At 48.0% G+C, this 22640-nt stretch overlaps 1 protein-coding gene across 3 annotated transcripts in view; it reads right to left on the bottom strand.

The window, feature by feature from the left end:
• Positions 1-22640, bottom strand: part of LOC147711647 (WASH complex subunit 2-like) — a 735247-nt gene that overhangs the window by 363740 nt on the left and 348867 nt on the right. For all 3 annotated transcript variants that reach the window (XM_086922303.1, XM_086922305.1, XM_086922304.1), the window contains exons 22-23: positions 18443-18622; positions 4000-4128 (exon numbers count right to left, since the gene is read on the bottom strand). In XM_086922303.1, the coding sequence (XP_086778429.1) occupies positions 4000-4128; positions 18443-18622 (309 nt within the window). The remainder of the gene's footprint in view (positions 1-3999; positions 4129-18442; positions 18623-22640) is intronic.

Here is a 22640-nt window from a genome sequence, read left to right as displayed (position 1 = left end):
CACATTTTGCAAGGATTTGTACCACCGTCAATGCAGTTGGGCACTACAGAACCTGAAACATTGTTCGAAGACCACACTGTACCTGGGAAACAACGATATGATCTGAGGTCGAGAAAAAGGGACTAATAAAAAGCGAATTTATGCGACTCTTTCCCCTAAGAACTATTTTTGATTTTACAGTTCTCTCGCCCAGGGAACTTGCTCATTTCTGATTTTCGAACCGCCATCCGGTTCTGCTGCTAGGGCCGCGGTTGAAGTCTGAGTGCAGCTGGGGACGCCTAGGTCAACGGTTCTGGCCGGTCTGAGGGAATTACCCCGGACTGAACAGAGCGCACTCCTTGGCAGAATCAAACCCCCACCGCGGGCAGCAACTAGAGGATGGAGTTTCCGAGGGTAGAGAGACCTGCTAGACCCATGACCTTTAAAAAGAAAATATGTACTGTAATGGCAAAGAGTCGATTTCTAGTATTAAGCATCTCAATGTTGTGTAGTATAATAATGTTTTTAACTGGCTATGCTCTGTCCATTTTTCGAGTTCCATTCAGGAACAACACACAGCCCGCACCTCCTCCTACTGTTCCTACACACTCCTTTCACCCTCTACCTGAACACGAGTCCGCCAGAAGACTAGAATTTGTAAACAACTCATTTGTCCAACTCCTCCACCAGCACCAATCTGTAATGAACACTACGAACTGTTGGATATGCGGACTCATGCCACACACTACAGATAAGGGCATCCCTTACTTTGTCCTGCCATTTAGTTATTTCGGTTCTCTGTGGGCTTTCCAGACCATGTTCCTGTTTTCCCTTGAACCATACGTTCGAGGGGAGAACTCAAACAATAAGGCACTAGTGGCAGGAATCCGAAATATGAGTAGAGATATTGACACGGTTAGAGCAACTCCCAAAGATGAGTTTACCCCATACAGTAGGTGGAACATCACCAAGTATGGGATTTCCTTAAGTGAGAGTCAGAAATCGAAGAAATCCTCCCCAGTTTGGGTAGTACCCCACCGAGGTGACCTATGTCTGCAAGGTATTGGCAGGGATCCCAAAGCACAGTTGGGGAAAAGCGTATGCAGAGAAACGTACGTGTTTGCATCTCGAACTTCCCCTCCATTTTTGGCAGCCAAGGGTACATACTTCATCTGCCATGACAAAGCATACACTTGGTTGCCCTCTGACTTCTCGGGCACATGTTTTATCTCGTTTCTGCTGCCACCCACCTATACGGCCGGGGCAGATTACCATCGGACAAGGACAGTTAGGGGTGTCGTGAGTAAAGACGACACTGCGGGTCAAGAGTTTAGGGACTTCGCAAAGGGTTTTCTGCCCTTTGGGGGCCTATGGTGAACAGCAGGAACATTCGCCAGTTAACCAGGGTAGTGGAATCCGCCGTGACCGAAACGGCCGGTGCCCTTAGTAATTTGACAGCTGGGCTCCAGTCGGACCGGCTTATGACTCTTCAGAACCGGGTTGCCCTAGATGTCATACTTGCAGACCGTGGTGGTGTATGTAGGGTGATCCAATCTAGTTGCTGCATTTTCATCCCTGATAATGCTCCAACAGTGTATCAGGCCATCTCCAAACTGCACAAAATCTCCGATTCCCTTCATGTGGACAAAGGGGACTGGTCCCTGCTAGGGTGGTTCTGGGAACTGATCTCTGCCTGGGGATGGAAGACTCTGATCTTTATTGGGATGATCTTAGCCGTTCTGTTTATGTTCTGCCTGTTTGTACAGTGCGCTCCTGCAATATGTGGCCTCTGCGCTACTTCATGTGTAAGGAAGCCTGTGTCAAGGGACGAATTGAGCAACAAAATGATGCTACAGCAGCATCTCCATGAATTTATTAATACAGATTTGGACTCAGATTAGCATGAGTTATTGCCTAATATGAGGGCAAAAGGAGGGTCTGTGGTTCCGAAATTCTGGACCCTGCTGTGATATGGTATCGAGGTCCAACACCCGTGTCACAAAATATCATCGTACCATGACGAATTTGGTATCGGCAGACCGGTAATGATTAGGACATTATCCCTGTGCATTTGCGTCGTGATTGAGCGATGCCAACACCCTCAAATCGTGGCTTCCGTTCTGAACCCTCGGACTCCATTTTGTGAACAGCATCCATCTTATGCCTTGCCCTCATATAAGTCAATTGATTAAGGTCGAGCTTGATCTGAAAGGACACGTCCACCTTAGCTGACTTCCCCATGACCTGGCCGAACTGACTCCACCGCCTCCAGCCAAACCTGATTGGGCAGCTCCTCGCCCAGTGGCCAAGTAAGATATCATCAAAGCACAACATGCCATAAACCATTCACCACATACAGACCATGTTTTCTACACACATACACCTGTCCATGTTCCTTGTTTATGGCCAGTTTTATGACAAGGAGGTGCCCTGTTTTATTGGGGTTTTTTTTTATATCTGATGACAGTTCTGGGCCGAGCTGGGTCATCCATCACGATCCGGACATCTAAAATATGTGTTGACCAGCATGACTTCGCTCTTTGTATTATTGTAGAAATATGTGTATAACCATATCATAAACTCAAGAATTCTTGCCCGAAGTGTAATACTGTGTATAAAAGGAGAAGCTGGTTCTGTAAAAACGAACAGTCTCCTGAGAACTTACAGCCCGTGCTGTTGTAATTCTAGGACACGTGTTACTTGGTTGCAACCAATAAAACTCGATCTCTGACTTCACCTAGAAGACTCTTGGTTTCTGTGGTCCGGAACCGGGAGAACTCAGAGGTCTTCGGGTGTGATCCCCTGGCACCACCGGGTTCCTAAAAACCTGGCACCTCACACACCTCTGCCAGATACCTCCACTCAACCAGCCTCCTGCTATGTAATGTTATGTTAAATACATTTTATGCAGCGCACAGGTAACCAACAAGGGTTCCCCAGCCCTCCCATACTTGCTAAGTATCCATTGGCAGAGGTGTAGTTTAATCCAAACTCACTCCCAAAGCCTTGAACGAACTCCCAACTGTTCTTGAATCCCAGAAGAAACTAAAAAACTATAGTCTTCCAATAGGCCCCTAAATATGCCAGTAACCCCTCCCTTCACAGGCTCCAGGATATCCACCCAGTTGATATGCAGACCCTACAACTAAAAATAACATAGCATATAGCATGACATAAAGGGCTTTTGGGGCAGTCTACCGGTGTATACATGCATAGAGAACTAAATGGTTTTCTAGCAATTATATGCAATTAAATATTATTTTTAGTCAGAAGCCAAATTGTATTTTAGGATGGGCAGTGTCATACAGTGATTATGCAGATTTACACAAGTTCCACCCTGAACTAGCAATAAGATTTTGACTAAAATAGTTTGTAAATTGCTTATGCATATTGGTTTAAAACATAGCTGTATTGTTTTTCCTAATGCGTACATCGAAAAATATAGGGGGAAATACTGTAGTAAGTATAACTGTTACTTGATAAAACTATTATCCTCATAGAAGAAACCATCTTGATGCAATTCGCTCAAACTTCTTATGATTATTGGCAAAAATAATGGTTAGAGGTCAAATGGGTCAGCAGACGCCCTGAATAGGTGCCGTGGACCCCGGGGGCCCACAGGTCTCAGGTTAAGAAACATTGGTCCTAATTAAAGAACCTTTTAAACTACTGCACGTTTGGTTCGCAATGAATTCACATAAATACATATTTGCAATTTATACAATTTCACAAAAAATATGTTCATAATATTTGTATAAGCCACAGAGAACTTGCTCATACTACCCATGGCCTTTCATCGAGGTGGGTGGTGGCATTGTACTGAGAAGTATTTTAAGGGACTAACTTGAATCAAATATACATACTTATATATTAGTCTGACATTTATTGCACAAATTTTATACATTTGTGTTATAAACTCATGTGAAGTCTCTTGCAGTGATGTCACTAGGGAACTTGAATACTGTGACCAAAGCACTTTGAAGAATGTCAAAGGAAAAATAAGAATTGTTTGCGACTTACCACATTCTTTTTAGAACTTGCAAACAGATCAACATCAGGGTCGTTGTCCTTTTGTAATTTGTCACTGAAGAGAAGCTCTTCATCTTGGAAGACACCTGTACTCTTTGAATGTGGGGCTCTTTCAAGCGGCTAAAAAGAAACAGAAAAAATAACCTATATGTTTAAACAAAATCAAAGAACAGAATATCTTCAAACTTGACCTATGCCTTACTTGTGTGTTGAAACAGCACATTGGTTGTTACTGAAAAGATTACAGATTAGTGAGTTTGTTTCACAAATAAGAATATCTGTCTATCATGCGAGTTAGCTACTCATTTTTACATTTTAAATATTGATAGAATACCTGAATTTTCTTTCACAAATATGAATGTTGAATAGCTGTTAAAACTTATTGGGCAAGATGTTAGACTGTTGTTTGCGGTCGCAAAGGGGAATTCTGCCTGTTTTCGACCGCAAAAAAGGTATGCCCAATGTACTAACTCTATTTTGCGAGTCTTTAACCTATTAGCTACTCGCAAAATACGGTTAGCGACTCGCTATTAGGAAGGGCATCCTTTCCTAATAGCAAGAGTAAATGGCATGTACCATTGTTTTGCAACCAGATTTGCGGTCGCAAAACCCTTGCAGTTAACCACCCTTTTCAAGGGTGGTAAACCATTCGCAAACAGGAAGGGGTCCTGAGGGGACCCCCTTCCCCTTTGTGAATGGGTGTGAAAATACTTTTTAAGAGCAGTCAGTGGGCCCAGGGACCTGCCGTTATAAAATATAACAAAAAAGTTTTTTTTCCCTTTAAAAAAAAATAAACAAAACTGGGGGGCGTGGCCAAGATGGCGGGCTGAGAGGACGCTCTTGCCGTGAGCTCCCGAGCCCCTGGAAACCCTGCACCGTCTTACGCTGCTGATCTCCCCCGGATCGAGCGGGAAACACGTCCAGTGCACCCCACGGTGTTGTGGAGCGGTCCGCAACCCCCAATTTCCTTGCTGCAGCGGCGGTGCCGCAACGGGGCCGGAGAACCATCGACCGCAGGCCTCCAGAGGTCCAAAGAGGAGGCCTTGAAGCACGGAGAGGTCCGGCGGCATACGGGTGCTCCGACAGCGAGACCCCGGCGTGGCCTGGACGCAGCCATCCCCTGCGGAGCGAAGCCAAATTAGCGGAGAGCAGAGGGGCGGAGCCGGCAGGAAGCAGCTACGCAAACCCGGGGATTAGGCAGGCCGCGAGGCCTGTGCTGTAGGGCCCGGCTCCGAGCCCCGCCCTGCGGCCCTACCGGGTGACTCCGGACTGCCGAACGCTCAGAAACATCCCCGCTGCCTACGGAGCCTGACCCTTCCCCGGTCCCTGCCACTGGAAAATCTACTTGGTCGGCCTTGGGACAAGTTGTGATCGAACGGGCCCAGACCCCGGATCGTGAGTTGAAGGGAACCCCCACCCCTCTCCTTCCCCACGTGGAACTTTGGCTGGCTCGTGTGGACGACGGATAACTGCAGAGAGCCCCGGGAGAAGTGGCTGTCCACGGACGCGGCCCAGACGGGGTCGGAGACCGTGGTGCTGGGTGACGACCGGAAGGGGAGCCGTCCTGTAGCGCCTCTCTCTGTGGCGGAGGGTCTCGGCCTCGACTCCGGCCGAGGTGGGACACCACACGTATAGCCCAGAAGACGAGACTGCGCCATAATAACGCTGGCCCTCGAGGACGAGGCGGATTGCCATATTGGACGAGGGTGAATCGCTCACACCGGACCCGTGGAGCAACCATCGCGCCCAGCACTTGGAAGCGCCCAGCAGAGCTCCAGTTTGAATCGGCGCTCCGGAGTCCGGAGACCCCACGAGCTGTGAGGATTGCCGCCCTGCGAAAGATTGCTGTACGGGCCCTGGCCCCTTCCTCGCCATAACGCGTGGGCCTTTGTGATACCCAACCCCACGATGTCGAATGCCAGAGGATCGAAGAAGGGAGACCGGACCTTACCCGACATGCTGGGCAGAGGCACCCCGAGACAGGACAGGAACCAGCCAGCCCCGAGCCCCCCGTCCAGCTCTCGGGTGCGGAAGGCGGGGAACCTCCGGTAACTAGATCCTTTCTGGAGTCGCTGTTCAGCTCTTTGAGGGAGGATTTTCAAGCCTTAAAACAGGAGGTGGCCGGGGAGGTTCGAGAAGTTCGAAGGGAGGTGGACTCCCTGGGAGAGAGAGTGAACACGGTAGAGGCGGCTGGCCACTTCAGGGATGAAGAAATCACGCACTTACAGCAGGAGGTCCTGAGACTGAGAGATCAACAGATCGACCTACAGGCCCATGCCGAGGACCTTGAAAACAGGTCTAGACGCATCAACATCCGGGTCCGAGGCGTTCCATTCAGTGAAGAAGGAGAAGATGTGGCTGCATACCTGGGGGCCCTGTTCCGTGAAATCCTGGGAGAATCCGAAGACTTCCCGGTCCAAATTGATAGGGCACACAGAGTGGGCCGACCCCGGAGAGCCTCGGCGCCTCCTCCAGACATTTTAGCCTTCCTGCCGGACTTCCCTCTGAAGGAGCGGATTCTCCGTGAGGCCAGGCGACAGCAGCCTTTGCGTTTCCGAGACCACCAAGTGGCTCTGTACCAGGACTTGTCCGCAATAACGCTGCAGAAACGGAAGGCCTTTAAAATTGCCACGGATTTTTTGAGGGAACATGACACACAGTACTCTTGGGGTCATCCCTTTCGACTCATCTTCCGCTGGAATGGGGCTATATACCAGCTCCGATCCCTCCAGGACGTTTGCGGAGTGCTGGGAATCACAGCGACTGACACGGACACTCCAGCGCCTCGTCGTAGGTGAAGCACACAGGACGGCTGGCAGCTAGCCGGAGGACGGCGCTCCCCGCCGCCGCCCACGAGGCCCGACTCACCTACAATTCAGGCGGGAATGACCAGCGCCATACAAGAGGCTTCCAGGACCATGGCGGCTGGTGATGTGGCATTGACGGCCTGAACATACTCCGGGGGGAGATTGCAGTAGCCTTATCTTCATCGCAGGTGCGGGGGTCCGGGGGTGGGGGGTGACGGGAGCACTGGAGGTTGTGGCTGGACGTCCACTTGACTAACTTTCCACGGCCTTGTCCGTTGAGGACCAGACTGGGACAATGAAGTATTATGCATGGTTGGGGATGGAGGGGGTGGGTAAGGGAGTTGAATGGGGAAGTTTGAGGTTTGTGGAGTTCCCTGGACGGTGGGGAGAATGGGGTGGCGTTGGGCTCCAGGGAGGGAGTTTTCACAGTTGGGGGGGGGGGATTACGGGGACTGTACTGTGCTATGATGTCATTTACTTTCATTGCGTGCTGCGGCTGCGTTCTGTTGCCTTTGACCTTCGCTATGCGGGCCGAGCCCGACTTGCTGAGCGCTACTGGTACCCTCCTCACTGATGGCCCTTAAGGTTGTCACCCTGAACGTGAAAGGGCTGAATAATCCGATCAAACGAAGGGCTGTACTGTCCCTACTTGATGACACACAGGCGGACATTTGTCTGCTGCAGGAAACCCACCTTTTAGCTAAGGACTGCCACAGACTACGGTCCACAAAATTCCCCACACAGCTCTTCTCTTCCTGCACTTCCAAAACGGCAGGGGTGGCGATCATGGTGTCTAGAAGGTTCAAGGGGGAGATACTACACAAGGTAGCGGAACAAAAGGGGAGGCTTCTAGCTTACAGAGTCAAGGTGGAGGTCTGGTGTTCACGGTAGGCTCGATATATAGCTCCAACGACCATCAGGAACAGTTTTTGAACAGTGCACTGGAGGAAGTGACAACCACCCCTGACAGACACATTGTTATTGGAGGGGACCTGAATATGGTCTTTGACACGTCCCTGGACAGGTCAGCGCAAAGACGCCTACAATCAGGGGAGCTCTCACACTCGATTAGGTCCCGCCTGGAGGAACTGGACCTGCATGATGTATGGCGCCGCCTCCATCCCACGACTCGTACCTATTCCTACTACTCCCATGCCCACAAATCCTATGCGAGACTGGACCATCTCTTGGGGACGGGTCCGATGTTTGAGCTGGCCTCGGCCGCTGATATAGGGGTCCTGTCCCTCTCTGACCATGCCCCGGTGGAGGGCACTTTCCAACTACCTCCTGTGTCTCCCTCACGAGGAGTCTGGCGTCTCAGGGACACTCTGCTGCACAAACAATCGGTAGTGAAACATATCTGCGAGTCAATTGACGAATACAAGCGTCACAATGATAACGATGAAACCACCCGCGCGACACAATGGGCCGCCTTAAAGGCGGTGCTCCGCGGCTAATTTATTGCAGTATCCTCAGCGGAGAATAGAGACCGACAGCTTAAAAAAGACGAACTCACACGCAAGGTGAGGGAGCTGGAACAGGTACATCAGCGGACAGGAGCCCCTAGAGTCTGGAGGCAACTTAAAGCCGCCAGGAAGCTCCTGTCTGCGCTCGACATGGATAGGGCGGAATACGCAGTACTACGCCTGAAACACAAATACTACACTGGCGGAGACAGGTGTGGCCGGCTCCTTGCGAATAAGCTTTGCATACAACATCAGCAGCATTGGGTGAAGGAACTGTCGGTTTCCGACGGGGGTATAGTCACAGAGGATGGCCAGTTTGCGGAAGGCTTTCGCAGATACTACGCCGATCTCTACACGGGTGTCCCCCCCTCAACGCAAGCCGAGATTGACTATCTGGAGTCGGTAACTCTCCCATCCCTCACGCCGGACCAGGCCCAGCATCTTGAGCGGGAGATTCGGATTGAGGAGATGATCACGGCCATTTCCCGACTCAAACACGGGAAAGCTCCGGGACCCGATGGTTTCATACCTCTCTTCTACAAAACATTCTGCCAAGACCTGGCGCCACTGCTGACGCGCCTGTTTAACTCGTTCTCTGAACCGGGTGCCATCCCTCCGGAGTTCCTCCAGGCAACAGTGTCAGTGATCCCTAAACCGAGCAAGGACCGGACCGAGTGCGCCTCCTACCGCCCGATCTCGCTCCTGAACGTGGATCTGAATATATACACCAGTATCCTTGCGGCGCGTCTGGCACTCCACCTACCAGGTATGGTTGACCCGGACCAGGCCGGGTTTGTCCCAGGCAGGCAGACAGTTGATAATACTAAACGGGTGACCCACATACTGGAGAAGGCCCCCCGGATTCCCGGGGAACGCATGCTCCTCTCTATAGACGCGGAGAAAGCGTTCGATAGAGTGCACTGGCCTTACCTAGAGAAAGTGTTGTGTAAACTGGGCATAGGAGAGAAGTTTCGGCACCTGATATTCAACTGCTATAGATTCCCATCCGCAGTGGTGAGAGTGAACGGTTGCAGCTCCCAGAAGTTCTTTGCCCTTTATATGGAGCCGTTCGCTCAGAGGGTTCGCCAGAACCCTGATGTGACAGGCGTTCGCATGGGGGAGTTTGTCCACACCCTTAGTCTCTACGCGGACGACGTGATCTTGACGCTCGATGACCCTAGGAGGTCGCTGCCTGCTTGTATTGAGGAGCTGGAAACTTTCACGACTGTGGCGGGATTTAAGGTGAACTTTGGGAAATCAGCAGCCCTCGACATCTCGTTGTCTGCCACCACTAGAGCTGACCTGCAGAGGCTCTTCCCTCTGAGCTGGTCTAAGGACCAAGTGCCCTACCTTGGAATTCTTCTAGCACCCTCTCTTCCTGCCATGGTCACGGCCAATTACACGGCCTTAAGCAAGAAAATTAAGGAAGAACTGGCCCGGTGGGACAAAGGCACATTGTCTTTGCTGGGCAGAATAGCCGCGGCGAAAATTACCCTTCTGCCGCAAGTCTTGTACCTCTTTCGAGCCCTCCGTTACAACCCCCTACGGGGTGGCTCAGGCAAACCCAGTCTGATATTGCACGCTTTGTGTGGCAAGGCCGTAAACCCAGGCTCAAAAGAACCTTATCCACGCTGGCGCCTGAGTCCAGGGGGCTTGGCATACCAGACTTGCATAAATATTTCCAGGCTGCACAACTACGTTACCTAGTAGAGTGGAGTCGATGGGAATCTGATAAACACTGGTTGTTTCAGGACCAAGCGGTGGCGGGCAGAACACTGCAGGAAGTGCCCTTCCTGCGCAGAGCCCACCGACCTCCCAACCTCTATGCGTCTTTCGTTACGAGGGTTCCGCTCCAAGTGTGGGATGCCGTGTCTTCCAAACATGATTTTACCACCTTTCCTTCTCCGTTTACGCCGATACTCGGAAATCCGGACTTCAGCCCTGGTATGGAGCCTGGAGCCTTCGCGCTCTGGCGTGCGGCCCGGTGCTCTGCCTTATTTCATATGTACGGCCCGGAGGGTGTCGTTTCCTTCCAGGACCTCCGACGGGACTTCGACCTGCCCGAGACGGAACGCATGAGATACATGCAGGCTCGTCACTGGGCACTCCAGCCGCAGATACGCGCCTTGGCGGACCGGAAGCTCACGCCTTATGAAAGATGGCTAGTTACACGCTCCTCAGACGCCAAGCTTATCTCAGACCTCTATAAACTCTTGCAGCCCCCCCCCCTTTTCATATCTACAATCCCGGACGAGAACGCTGGGAACGAGAGCTGGGACGATCGCTAAGCCACACTGACTGGGACCATATCGCTTACCGGGCACGACACTCTGCTTATCACTCAGGGCTCACTGAAACATTCACCAAACTATCCACTTACTGGTATCGCACCCCCGAGAAACTGCATGAAATGAACCATACCATTCCACAGACCTGTTGGCGAGACTGTGGACAGACTGGCACACTCACTCATATACTGTGGGAATGCCCCCTACTGAAAAGAGGTATTGAATGATATAGACCGGTGCTTTGACATTGAATTGCCCCGCTTCCCTGCCTATGTTCTGCTGGGTTTGCCAAATGGCTTGATCTACCCCCTGAGATCTAAGAAGGGTAGGCAGATAGCGATTGCCTTGGGCTCAGCGATTCAGAATATACTCATTCACTGGCGCACTACCACACTCCCTACTGTTGTTGGTTGGCTACATAGATTGTGGCATGTCCTAGGCATGGAGAAGATGTCCCTGGTGGTGGCGGGAGAGGTGGACACATTTGAAGAGCTGTGGCTGCCATTCCATACATTGTTACAGTCAGAATTTAGGGAAATTACCTGTCCTAGATACCTCAGACTTCTACGGCTGACGTCCCATTCAGCCCCGTCCACCTGAACTGCCTGAGATGATGGCTAGAGGGGACGAATGGATGACTATGCTGCTATGGTGGGGAGAGGAGAGATCGTTAGCACAGTACAGAGGGTGGGGGGAGGGACTCGGGAGGGACGGGGGGGCAGTTGGTTGGGAGGGTGTTGTTTTTCTTTTCTTTTTGGTTTTGTCCCACCCGCAGGAGCACTTGCCATAAGGAATTGGAGCGTGGTGTGCCCAACACACTGTACGAGCGGATTGCACATCTGTAACGAACTGTTTGCACTATTTCCGGTGGGACACCTGTGGTTTTTTGTTTGTACTGTTTCCTTTTTCTTTCATTGCTGCAATAAAATACTTTAAACCTAAAAAAAACAAGCATTTGCAATGCAATAGGTCTCGCATTAGGAAAGTTTGAGCTATTGGTATTGCAAAATGACACATGTTTGTATTTATGTGTTGGTTTTGAGAATAGCGAAATAATAGCTTTGTCATTTACAATGCCAATAGTTATAACTTTCGCAAATGTGACACCTATAGCATTTGTAATGCAATAAGTGCAGTATATATGGGAATTAGATATATGGATATTACAAATAACAATGGCTTTTAATTTTTTCTTAAAATAATTAATACTTAAATAAAAGTGTCAGGCTTGTACTTGTCCTTTAGTGACGTAGGATAAGCAATCTAGCAATGCCCAATTTAATTGCCAATCATCTTACGTCTTGTTAGTGCACATAAAAATGAAACATCATGCAGCAGCGCCAGGCAGTCAGCGTTCAAACAGCCCGATACCTAAAGCCAGTACTCGTCAAGTTTCGTGCTTTCCCACAGATATGTACCATATTACTGTTGTGTTCCGCACCTCTCCAATGTCTGAAATCATGACAAAGTTTAGCCCTGCATAGTTTCTCTGGCGACCAGTGCCAGCGGCGGACAGTCTTCAAAAAGCTATATTTTAACAAGCTTCACTGAACCCTTTGCCGTAATCTGCTAGTCTGTTTTCCCACCCTCCTTCACGCAGTGTCCCCCCCCCCCCCCCCCCATGTGAACGGTGTGTAGGTTGGGCTGGGGAAAGCACAGTGATTAATCAGGGTGACAGATAACCTCCAGTATATAGACACAATCCAGATTATTCTGCACAAAAAAAAACACACAGCATCTGTTCATTTCTGAGCAGGTTTTAGTGCCCGTTTCCTTCACGCCATCCACGGGGAGTCTGTATTCTCGTTCAGCAGCATTTTTGTGTCTGGAAAATGACAAGCAGAGCAGAGCGCAGGGGACAGAAATCCATTTCACTGGGCGCTTCAGATGTACAGAGGACCATCAGAAATTTCGCTTCACTCTGCCTGGTTTTTGTAAGTTTATCTTCCATAGCATAAGGACACTGCGTACTGTTCTTCTAGGCCCCATCATTTTTTTCATATCTAACTTGATAATTAAAAGGAGGACAGGTTTGCAGGATGTGGGAGGTTGCACCTCTCCACAGAACTGCAAATAGTTTCCCGGTTGTCAGTTATTGAATCTTTTGGCTTTGTTCTTCGTATAATAAATACAATAATTCGTGCTACTCGTCGAAAAGCGCTTCAACGCCTCGTCAGGAGTTGTAGGAGCTATATAAATACAATTACAATATTTTTGTGCCTACAAAACCACTCACAAATGACGCTCTGTGCATTCTGCGACGGTTGCTTTTTATTATTTATTCCACTTTGTGTCTGTACACCTGGTTGGGCCTAACTGCAATAAATGCCAAACATCCCTGGCCAGGCGGCCCCCACCCCCTTCCTTTACCCCATGTCAGATGATGTTTCTACGGAATCTCTTAAGTTGCCTGGTCCCACCCGAATACAACATTAAGCTGAACCAAAACACCCCATTTTTTAAATAGGAAAACACATACAAAGAAAGCTTTTTTGTGCAAACTACAACGGCAAGCATTTGGTAACGACATCCCCTGTCCGAGCTTCTGTCAAATGATCAGAGGTCGATGTGACTGCAGAAACTAGATTTAAGATATGTGTGCTTTAAATTAATCTGTGCTTTAAGTTAAACCCAGGCTGATGGCTGAGAGACAAAATGCACATTTTAAAAGCATAATAAAGGCAATTTAGACACACTTACCCGGCATCCAGCAGTCCACGGGTGCAAGGAATTCAGAACACCTCCCTGGCAGGTCTGTAAGGCGCGCCCCTACAGACATGTCTGTGAGTCTGCCTGCGCGCATACATGTGTGCCTGTGTCTTGTTTATTTTTGCCACACAGGGCAGCGGAGACTGTGAATGTGCATCTTTTATGAGTTGAGCCGATCTGAATATGTGAAGGTATTCGCTGTCCCTAGCAGTAAAGGCTGTAAAAAAGTGGGGTGTGCATAAAAAGGATGCCTGCATTTACATGAGGAGACATGATTGTGTTCGGCAAGCTGCCTGCTCAGGCTGACAGCTGCTGTGCAATTCATAGCGCTGGTAATTTGCTGTTAGGGGCAAAACGTGGAGAGAGAAACAATCAGAGAATTGGGGGGAGGGGGGAGAAATTTGGCCAAGCGCTCGGCTAATTGACTCTGGAAGGAGAAATTCAAAACTAGGGGCGCGGCTTGTTTCCAAACTATTTCACCCTGTGGTTGCGCTCGTTTCCCAATGGCCGGGCACACGACGTGCACCAGGAGCCGGTACCCGCTGTGCCACGTCAGAGGCTCGCGCTCCTGCCGGGCTGGTATCAGCAACCGGGGCTGGACACATACCGCTCCCTCCTGCCATGCCAGACGACACGCCGCTCTTCGACCCCCGGCTGCTGCTCGACCTTCCGGGGCTGCGCCGCACGCGGTCGCATCGAGGAGGTGGTGGTGAGCGACGAGTGCAGCGGCCGGCAGCTGGGCAAGGGTGTGTGTGCCTTTCTTGTGGAGACCTTGAGACAAGGAAGAGAGGAATTGCTAGTGAAATAATAGTACACAACTGCAGGCATTGCTGCAGGAGCGCAACCAGGAAAGTTTGTTTTTTTAATCAAGAATTTTATGTAGATAAAGAATAAAGTGTACTAGGACACCAATTTGAATTGGGGCTAATTCGAGCACTGAGGAGAATCTACAGAGTAGTAGCTACTTTGACCCCTGAGTGCAACAATTCTAACAATTACTATACCATAACAGTTTCAAAGTTATCAATGTGCAGAAAGATAACTCAAAGCAAACTGACTACTTAAAGCTCTCACAGAGAGGATATCTTCGGCAGGAAGACATTTTAATATGTACAAAAGTACATCTTCAGGAAGGCTCAGCAAAGTCACCAATCGCGGTCTTTTCCGTAGTCGACGCTTCAATGGCAGTGAAAAGCATTTTAAGCATCTACTGTGCAGCACTGCAAGAGAAACAAGCCAGCAACAAAAAAAAATATTATAGGGCGCCGCCGCGCTGCCCGCAGCGACCCGGAAGCTCTTGGCCGGCCGGCCAATCCGCTCGCGGCCGACCGAAAGTCCCGCCTCCTGAGGTCCGCGAGCTGCCGCCGCATGGAGCGCCCTGCCGTCCGGGGTAGCCCAGGTCCCCAGGAGGGGGCCGGGGAGAAGGAGGAGTGTGGCGCCTGTTGGGGGGCTCCTCTGACCTGAGGGAGCCCCGATTTAGATGAGGAGACGCGCCGCGCCGTGAGGAGCCCCGCCGGAAGAGCGCAGTCGGTGAGTGGGGCCCAGGGCTGATGTGAAGTGCGTGCGTGCCTGTGTGTATGCCTGGGGGGGAGGGGGGAGGTGGGGGGGGAGTGTATGCGCGGGTGTGTGTGTGTGTGTGCGCGAGGGAATGTGTGTGCGCATGCGTGACTGTGTGTGATTGAGAGAGAATGCGAGGTAGGGGATAGTGTGCCTGTATGTGTGCCTGTATGTGTGCCGTATGCCTGCGTGTGCATGCGCGCGCCTGTGTGTGTGTGTGTGTGCGTGCGTGCATGCATGCAGAGGGGTGGGGGCTGCCTGTGTCTGTGTGTGAGCAAGGGCTTTGCACCGCGCATGCGCAGCTATCAGGCGCTCGCTCCCGAGGTGAAATCTGACCTCGTCAAAGCGCGCGTATGGTAGCTGTCCACATTCCTAAATACGGGCCACAATAGGTCTGAAGCAGACACCTTCAATGCTCACGCATTGAGGGTAGGTCTGCTCGACCTAAAAAACTGTTTTATGGAAAAAGCAGTCACAGACATGGTGGTCTGCTGACCCCAGCAGGTCACCATCCCTGTGAGTGTGAGCCATTCCCAAAGGGGTCGCAAACTGCAACAGCCTCATGAATATTAATGAGGCATGCAATTTGAAACCCCATTGGGAATCGCAAATAGTATCTGAGACACTGTTGTACATTCATTTTTGAGAGTCGCAATTTGCGGGTCACAATTTGTGACTTACAAAAATTAATGGTCGTACATCTGGCCCTTTGTCTCTAAAAATGGCGGCCACATTTTCACTCTTGATTTTTAGTGCTGGGTGTTTGTCCCGTGCTGTCAAATCAGCATGAATGGCCTCTGGGAAAGTGCAAGAGGACGCTGTTTCTTTCTGCCTCTAGAGTAGAAGTTCTATTCGAGTGGTAGCGTCCTCAATTCGAACGTAGGGTTTCTCAACGCGAGCAGTAGTGACCTTCCATGACCGCCCGCGTTGAGAAATCTCGCAGGGAAGTGGTCTAGCGTTGGATTTTCCTCGCTCGCCAACTAGAGGGTGAGTGAGGAAAAAATTCAGTTCTGCGAAGTGCGAACTCCTCAAACCGAGTGGAGTTCCCTACCCAGGCTTAATCGTGGGACAGTTACAGATGCCCGCTCTATGCTGGAGTCAGTCTCAGTGATTTCACTGCTGGCTTTGCTTCCCCCAGCTCTTTCTCCTTATTGATTTTCTTAATGTTTGTTGCCACTCCTCCCAGGCTTTCCTTGTTTTCTGGGGAAGAGCATCTCTTCAGCATGCCGGCTGAAGGGGCTTGGATGCGACTTGGAAGCAATTGCTTTATCTGAGTCCAAACTGGCTTTGGTGCAATCCGTTTTTTCCTATTTGTTTTGGAAGGGAAGATACTCTCCTGTGCAACCCACTTGCCTCCTCCCATGTAGTCATTTCCCCCATCTTTACTTGCTACGTACTATAAACTGCACCACAGTAGAGGTCGGGAAATGCTGGCTCTGTACAGTCTGTAATTAGAAGGCTGCATACCACACTTGAGGTACCCTACCACGTCAGAAGAATTTTTAGGCATTGTGGGGGTAGGAGATATTGGGGCACATGCATCATTAAAAATACCGGTCGCAAAGGGAAACTGCTACTTTGCGACTGGTATCTTTGCATTTGGGATGCATCAACCAAAATGCAATTTTGCAATTTCAGTGATCGTGAATTGCGATTCCCTAAATGCAATGCATGATGCACTTCAAAATTGAGATTTCGCGATTAGGAATCGCATATTACGATCAATTTCAAGTTGATGGTAATTTGCGAAAACTTTGAAAAGTGCACAAAAGTGCATTTTTCAAAGTGCCATGTTGCGCACACACATGCCCTTGGGGCATGTGTGTGCGCAACATGTGATCACATGCCAATTTCAGGGGTGCATCAGGGTGGCCTTTTGGCCCCCTTGAACCCTTGAAATTGAATGAGCAATTTGCGAGAGTACCTATTTGGTACTCACAAGTTGTGCATTCAATTCCCATTCATTGAATGAATGGGAAGCTATTTCTTAATTCCGAATCGCAATTTCCAATTAAGGAATATTTAGGAATCACTAATATTTTAGCGAAACATATATGCATAGGCAATTGCAATTCCATAATTGTGATTTCTAGGTAATAGCAATTATGGAATCGCAATTGCCTACATTGATGCATGCGCCCCATAGTGACATATTTGGTGTTCTTGTTAAGGGAGTTCTGGAAGGAGGCTTTGGCAGGTATAAAACAAATCACATGTATCCTGACAAAGGATGATCCAACTTCGGTGGTCCTCAATACATAATCTGAGTAGTGGAGATTCACTAATTTAATCTACCTACTACTCCGAACAGCAAAACTGATCTTTTTCAGGAACTGAATAAAGGGGCACATGCATCATTGAAAATACTAGTTGCAAAGGGGCAGATTAGCAGAATCTGCCACTTTGCGACCAGTTTTTTTGCATTTGGGTGCATCAACCCCAGATGCAATTTCGCAATTTAAGTAATCGCAAAATTTGCGATTAACTAAATTGCGAAAGCATTTAGGTAATCGCAAATAGCGCTTCCCTAAACGCAATGCATTATGCACTTCAAAATTGCGATTTTGCAATTTGGAATCACAAATTACCAGCAATTTCAAGTTGATGGTAATTTGCGAAAACTTTGAAAAGTGCACAAAAGTGCATTTTTCAAAGTGCCATGTTGCGCACAAACATGCCATTGGGGCATGCGTGTGCGCAACACGTGATCACATGCCAATATCAGGGTGGTCTTTTGGCCCCCTTGCACCCTTGAAATTGCATGCGCCATTTCCAAGTACCTATTAGGTACTCGCAAACTGCGCATGCAATTCTCATGGGCGTCTTGGCCTATAGGAATGATTGGGAAGCTATTCCTTAATTGCAAAACGTACAAGCATAGGCAATTGCAATTCCATAAATGCGATTCCTTAATAATTGCAATTATGGAATCGCAATTGCCAACATTGATGCATGTGCCCCAAAGATTCTAGTACCCTTGATGCACATGTGATACCTGAAAGTCCGGGACACAATGGCTAAGTAACATCTGACATCACATGGAAGCAATCAGGAGTATACATTTCTAGATTTCTGAAAACCTGTTTTTAACATTCATGGTGAGAGGTGATTTAAAGGTGACTTGCCCTCCAAAGATCAGGATGCTGAAAATGATGTCGGAGGGCTGCTTATACCATAAAGAGGAAACTGTACTTAACACACTGAACACTGTGGGATTTCTTAGCCAACCCATGGGCCATGTCTGGCTGCACTATCAGATATGAGTGAAGCATAGAGGAAGATATGGGAGAGATGTCTGGGAGGAAGATCATATTTGTGATTACACATTTTGAAGATTATAAAGCAATGGGTGGCTTCTCCTTGGCTTATGATTCTATGCTATATTGATCTTTGAGCCTTTGAAAATTAATAAAATAGTATTTAAAAAAAGACAAGTGATCACAACCTATTGGTGCATGAAAAAATATTCAAACCTAAAAAGACAGGCGCTAATTTACTACTTCAAAGTGCTAACGAGTTTCACCAATGTAAATCATTTTAGTAAAAGATTCTACGTTACTGTACGTGGTACATGCCCATCCACCCCCTCTAATCAAAATACTCCAACCTTTTGTACTTCTTTTTGGGGGTCTTTTTGACTGAGTTGATCTTCAAAGGTCCCTTCCTCTTCATCTTCTTCAAACAAGCTCAAAATATTTTTTATGTTCTTGTTTTCTTTTCCAAGTGGCAGCATTCCAGGAACTGGACTGCTATCATCATTTTGCAGGCTGGTAATAGATGTCTCTCCCTGCAGAAAATATAAAAATTGAATGTATACAGCAGAAATCATAATTTGTTTGTGGAGTTCCATTTTTCCAACACAGCCCTATAAGAAAACATCATCAAATTAGACACACCTGTATTTTAGCCTCAATGACAGGTTTAAGGGTTAGTAAGTGAATATTACACTTTAGGAGAAATGGATCTGTAATTTATCTGGGAAGAAGCAAACCACACCCAGGATAGGATATAAGACCACTATAAAAGGGATATATATACAATATGCAAATCGCCTAATATAATTAAATCTGATATGCATGGTACCATTAGAGTATATACAGTAAGTTAAGTTGTGGGGTCCAGGATTATGCATAAGAGTCTCTTATATGCACAGCAAACACAAAACAGCAACTGTAATATGAAAAAAGAGACATCTTTACAATTAGACAAACAAGTTATTTACTTACCTTCAGTAACATGCTTTTTGGCAGATACTCTATGGAGCCACAGATTTTTCACCTTCAGAATATCCCTAAGCACCAGCATGAATCATGAAGATTTTTCAGCGTAGCCCTAAGTGCCAGTAGCCGGCGTTGTGCGAATCTGCATCGATCATACCTTCGGGTTTAGTCTGCGCGTTATAAGTTGCATAATAAATCATGTTCCACCCCAGAAGTGACTGTCTGAATCCCACATAAGCAGCACCCAACAGCGCTGTCAGTTTCTTTCTGGATACTGTCCGTGCAGGTCAAAAAACAATTATATGTGTGCCGATCTCTAGCTTGGGAAAATTTCAAATGGAAAAGAGGCAAATCCACAGAACACGGAGGTAGGACAGTGATGATAAATCTGCTGTCAGAGTATTCACCAGTGAGAACGTTACTGAAGCTAAATAACTTGTTCTTCTGGGGTATATTTCTAAACATAGCTTCCTCACTTTTAGAATAGATACTAATACAGTAATTCACCTTCCCTTCCTGCCTACCCCAAGGTAGTTGGTCTGTGAAATGGCTCAAATCAGAAAGTCTTACAGAACACACAGGGCGAGATGCCTTTCCATTGAACCTAGTTGCCAAGGCAGTAGTGCTTGGACGTATGCACTGATGTCCACATTGCGGGCTAGCAAATATCCAATTCAGGCACTCTGATGTCAACACAGTGGTGGCAGCCCTGGCCTTGGTGGAATCGGCCCTTCAAGGGCTGTTTCTTGGCTAATGTGTAGCAGATCTTAATAAATAGGATTATCCATTAGGACAAATTCTTTTTCTGCACTACATTGCACTTCTCTGCCACGGAGAACCCAACAAACAGCTAATTTTCAACACTGTGGTCTTTTGGAGCAATCAAAGTAAAAACTCGGCGATCTTTTGGAGTCCTAACAATGGCATCTTATCTCTTGCTTCAAGATGTGAGGTGGAGCAAAGAACGTTGGAACTGTGAAGGACGATCTCACATGAAAGGGGCTCATAACGTTTGGTAGAAATGCCATCCCAGCCTTCCACACCAGTTGGTCCTGAATGAAAGTGGCCTAGGAAGGCTGGACCGAAACAGCTTGAAGCTCACTCAAATGAAAGTATCACAATGAGAAAGACTGTTTTCAGAGTCAGGAGATGGAGAGAGCAGTTGTACATTGGCTAAAAACGGATGCACACATATAAAGACAGGATCAAATTAAGATCCCACTGAGGCATCACAAAGGTTTTAGGAGGAAACATGAATGAAGTCATCAAGAAACTGAATCACAGGAAGTGATATTTCCAAGGATGGCTGGTCCAGTAAATACAAAAAGGCTGACAAATAACCTTTAACTGTGCTCACTGTAAGTCCTTGCTGCGACAAACACAAAATAAAAGTACATTACAGCAATTTGACATGCAGCGGCCCCATATTATGGGTGCCACACTAAGCAACAAACTTGTACCAGTGTGAACAGACTTTGTAGAAGGACGCCTGGCTGAAAGGATAACATCCACAAAGTCAGGACAGAGAGTGTTGTAAACTGACGCCGCTCAACCTCCATGCACAGAGATTTAGACTGCACAGGCCGAGATGAAAGACCCTTCACTGCCCTGCAACTGTGAAAGAAGATCCTTCTGAATCAGCAGGCAGATCAGAGGACAGATGCCATTGCCCAGAAGTTCCAGGTAGCACACTCTCTTAGCCTAATCTGGAGCCATAAGGAGGACTTGGGTCTGGTCATTCCTGATATTCTTCAGAATATGAGGCAGGAAAGGTGGCGGTGGGACGGAATAAAGGAGTCCTGACTTTTTGGGAGCTCCAGTATGCAAAAGTGCTGACATTGCATGTTTTCTGCAGTGGCGAAAAGATCAAGCTAGGGTTCTACTTACTGCTGGAAGATGCCCTGTGCCACTTCTGGATGCAACTGCCGTTCATGATCTGCGAGGGGTTGCTGACTGAGTTTGTCCACCCTGCTGTTTGAACATCGCACCAGGTGGTGCACGATCAGGGAAATTCACGGACGATTCAGCTGGTTACAAAAGGTGCAGGCCCTCCTGGTTCAGTGACCACTCAATCCCTGGCTTGTTGCAATATAACATGGCAGTGGTGTTATCCATGAGGACCTGAACCAGCCTTCCCCTAATGGACAGTAGGGAAACTTTCAACACCTACCAGATGACCTCCCAACCCACTACCAGTAGTGTTGCATTGTTCTCCATTGATATTTCTTGGTTAGGTAGAGCGGGCTTTACTGCTGGCCCAATTGCAGTCAAGTAGCCACTACTGCAAATCTTTTGAAGTCTCCTCTGTAACCTGGATGGAATTTTAGACAGGTTCCCTGGGTACTGGGCCCACTGAGACTTCAGATCTCACTGCAGAGCCAGCATATATCATCTGGCATAGTTGACAAGCAGGATGCACAAAGGCAATAAGCCAAGAAACCTCAGAGACATCCTAGCTGAAACTTAGGAAGAAGGCTGAAACACTGGATGTATAGCCTGAATGTCCTGGTTTTTCTGATCTGAAGGAAAGGCCCAATAATGACCCGTATCCAGGAAGGATCCCAAGAAAGGGAGCCTCTGCAAAAGAGTAAGATTTGAATTTGGAACATTGATCTTGAGCCCCAACAATGTCAGGAAGTTCACTGTTGACTGGACATGGTCCACGACTGACTGTGGCAAGCCCACCTTGAACAGCAAGTCATTGAGGTAGGAAAAGACTGGAATGCCTGACCTCTGGAAACATACTGCAACCACGCCATTACCTTTGGGAACACTCGTGGAGAACTGATGAGGTTGAAGAGAAGCACAGCAAACTAAAAATGCTCTTGGCCCAATTTGAACCTCAAGTAGTGCCTAAAGGCCTGCAGAATGAGAACATGGAAATATGCGCCCTGCAGGTTCAACCCTCCCATCCAATCCTAGATTGAGCCCAGAGAGAACATAGACCAGAGTGAGCATCTTGATTTTTTTACTTTTGCAGGAAGTCATTTATAGTTCATATATCTAAAATAGGATGAAGGTCTCAGTCATTTTCAGCACTAGAAAATAGTGGCAGTAACATCCAGTTCCTACTTCAGAGGCAAGGACTATCTCAAAAACTCATTTTGCCGAAAGAGCCTGAACTTCCTGCTGGACAGTGGTCTTTCATAGTTTTACTTGAATTAGAAGTGGTTTTATCACACAGAGTACCTTCCACAAGTCAGCCAGTGTGGAACACAAGCCTGTGTCCAGCACTTACAGAGCGGGTACAGAAAGTGAATATAGAAAGCAAAGAAGAGCTTTATAAGGCAAAACACAGTTTTCTGTCATGGATGCAAATGTACAGAATATTTCCACAAAGCTCCTTAAAACACATAGTAATCACGTTTTTGTTTTGGTACTTAAAGGTCGACGGCGTTTCGGACCCCTATTAAATCACGGGACCATCATCAGGACATTTTCAGTGAAAGCTGTAACAATAAATAAGCCTCTAAATGCCTAGAAGGGGGGAGAAAAAAGGGGGAGATATATACATTTAAAAACATTGATTAAGAAGTCTCAATAAGTGACTTAGATAGACCAGTTCGTGATGTGCAAGTACCTAGG

The sequence above is a fragment of the Lissotriton vulgaris genome, chromosome 5 (genome assembly GCF_964263255.1).
Source record: "Lissotriton vulgaris chromosome 5, aLisVul1.2, whole genome shotgun sequence".
Classification (NCBI taxonomy): Eukaryota; Metazoa; Chordata; class Amphibia; order Caudata; family Salamandridae; genus Lissotriton; species Lissotriton vulgaris.
The sequence above is the reverse complement of the archived record's forward strand: the minus strand, read 5'-3'. Positions and strand labels throughout refer to the sequence as shown.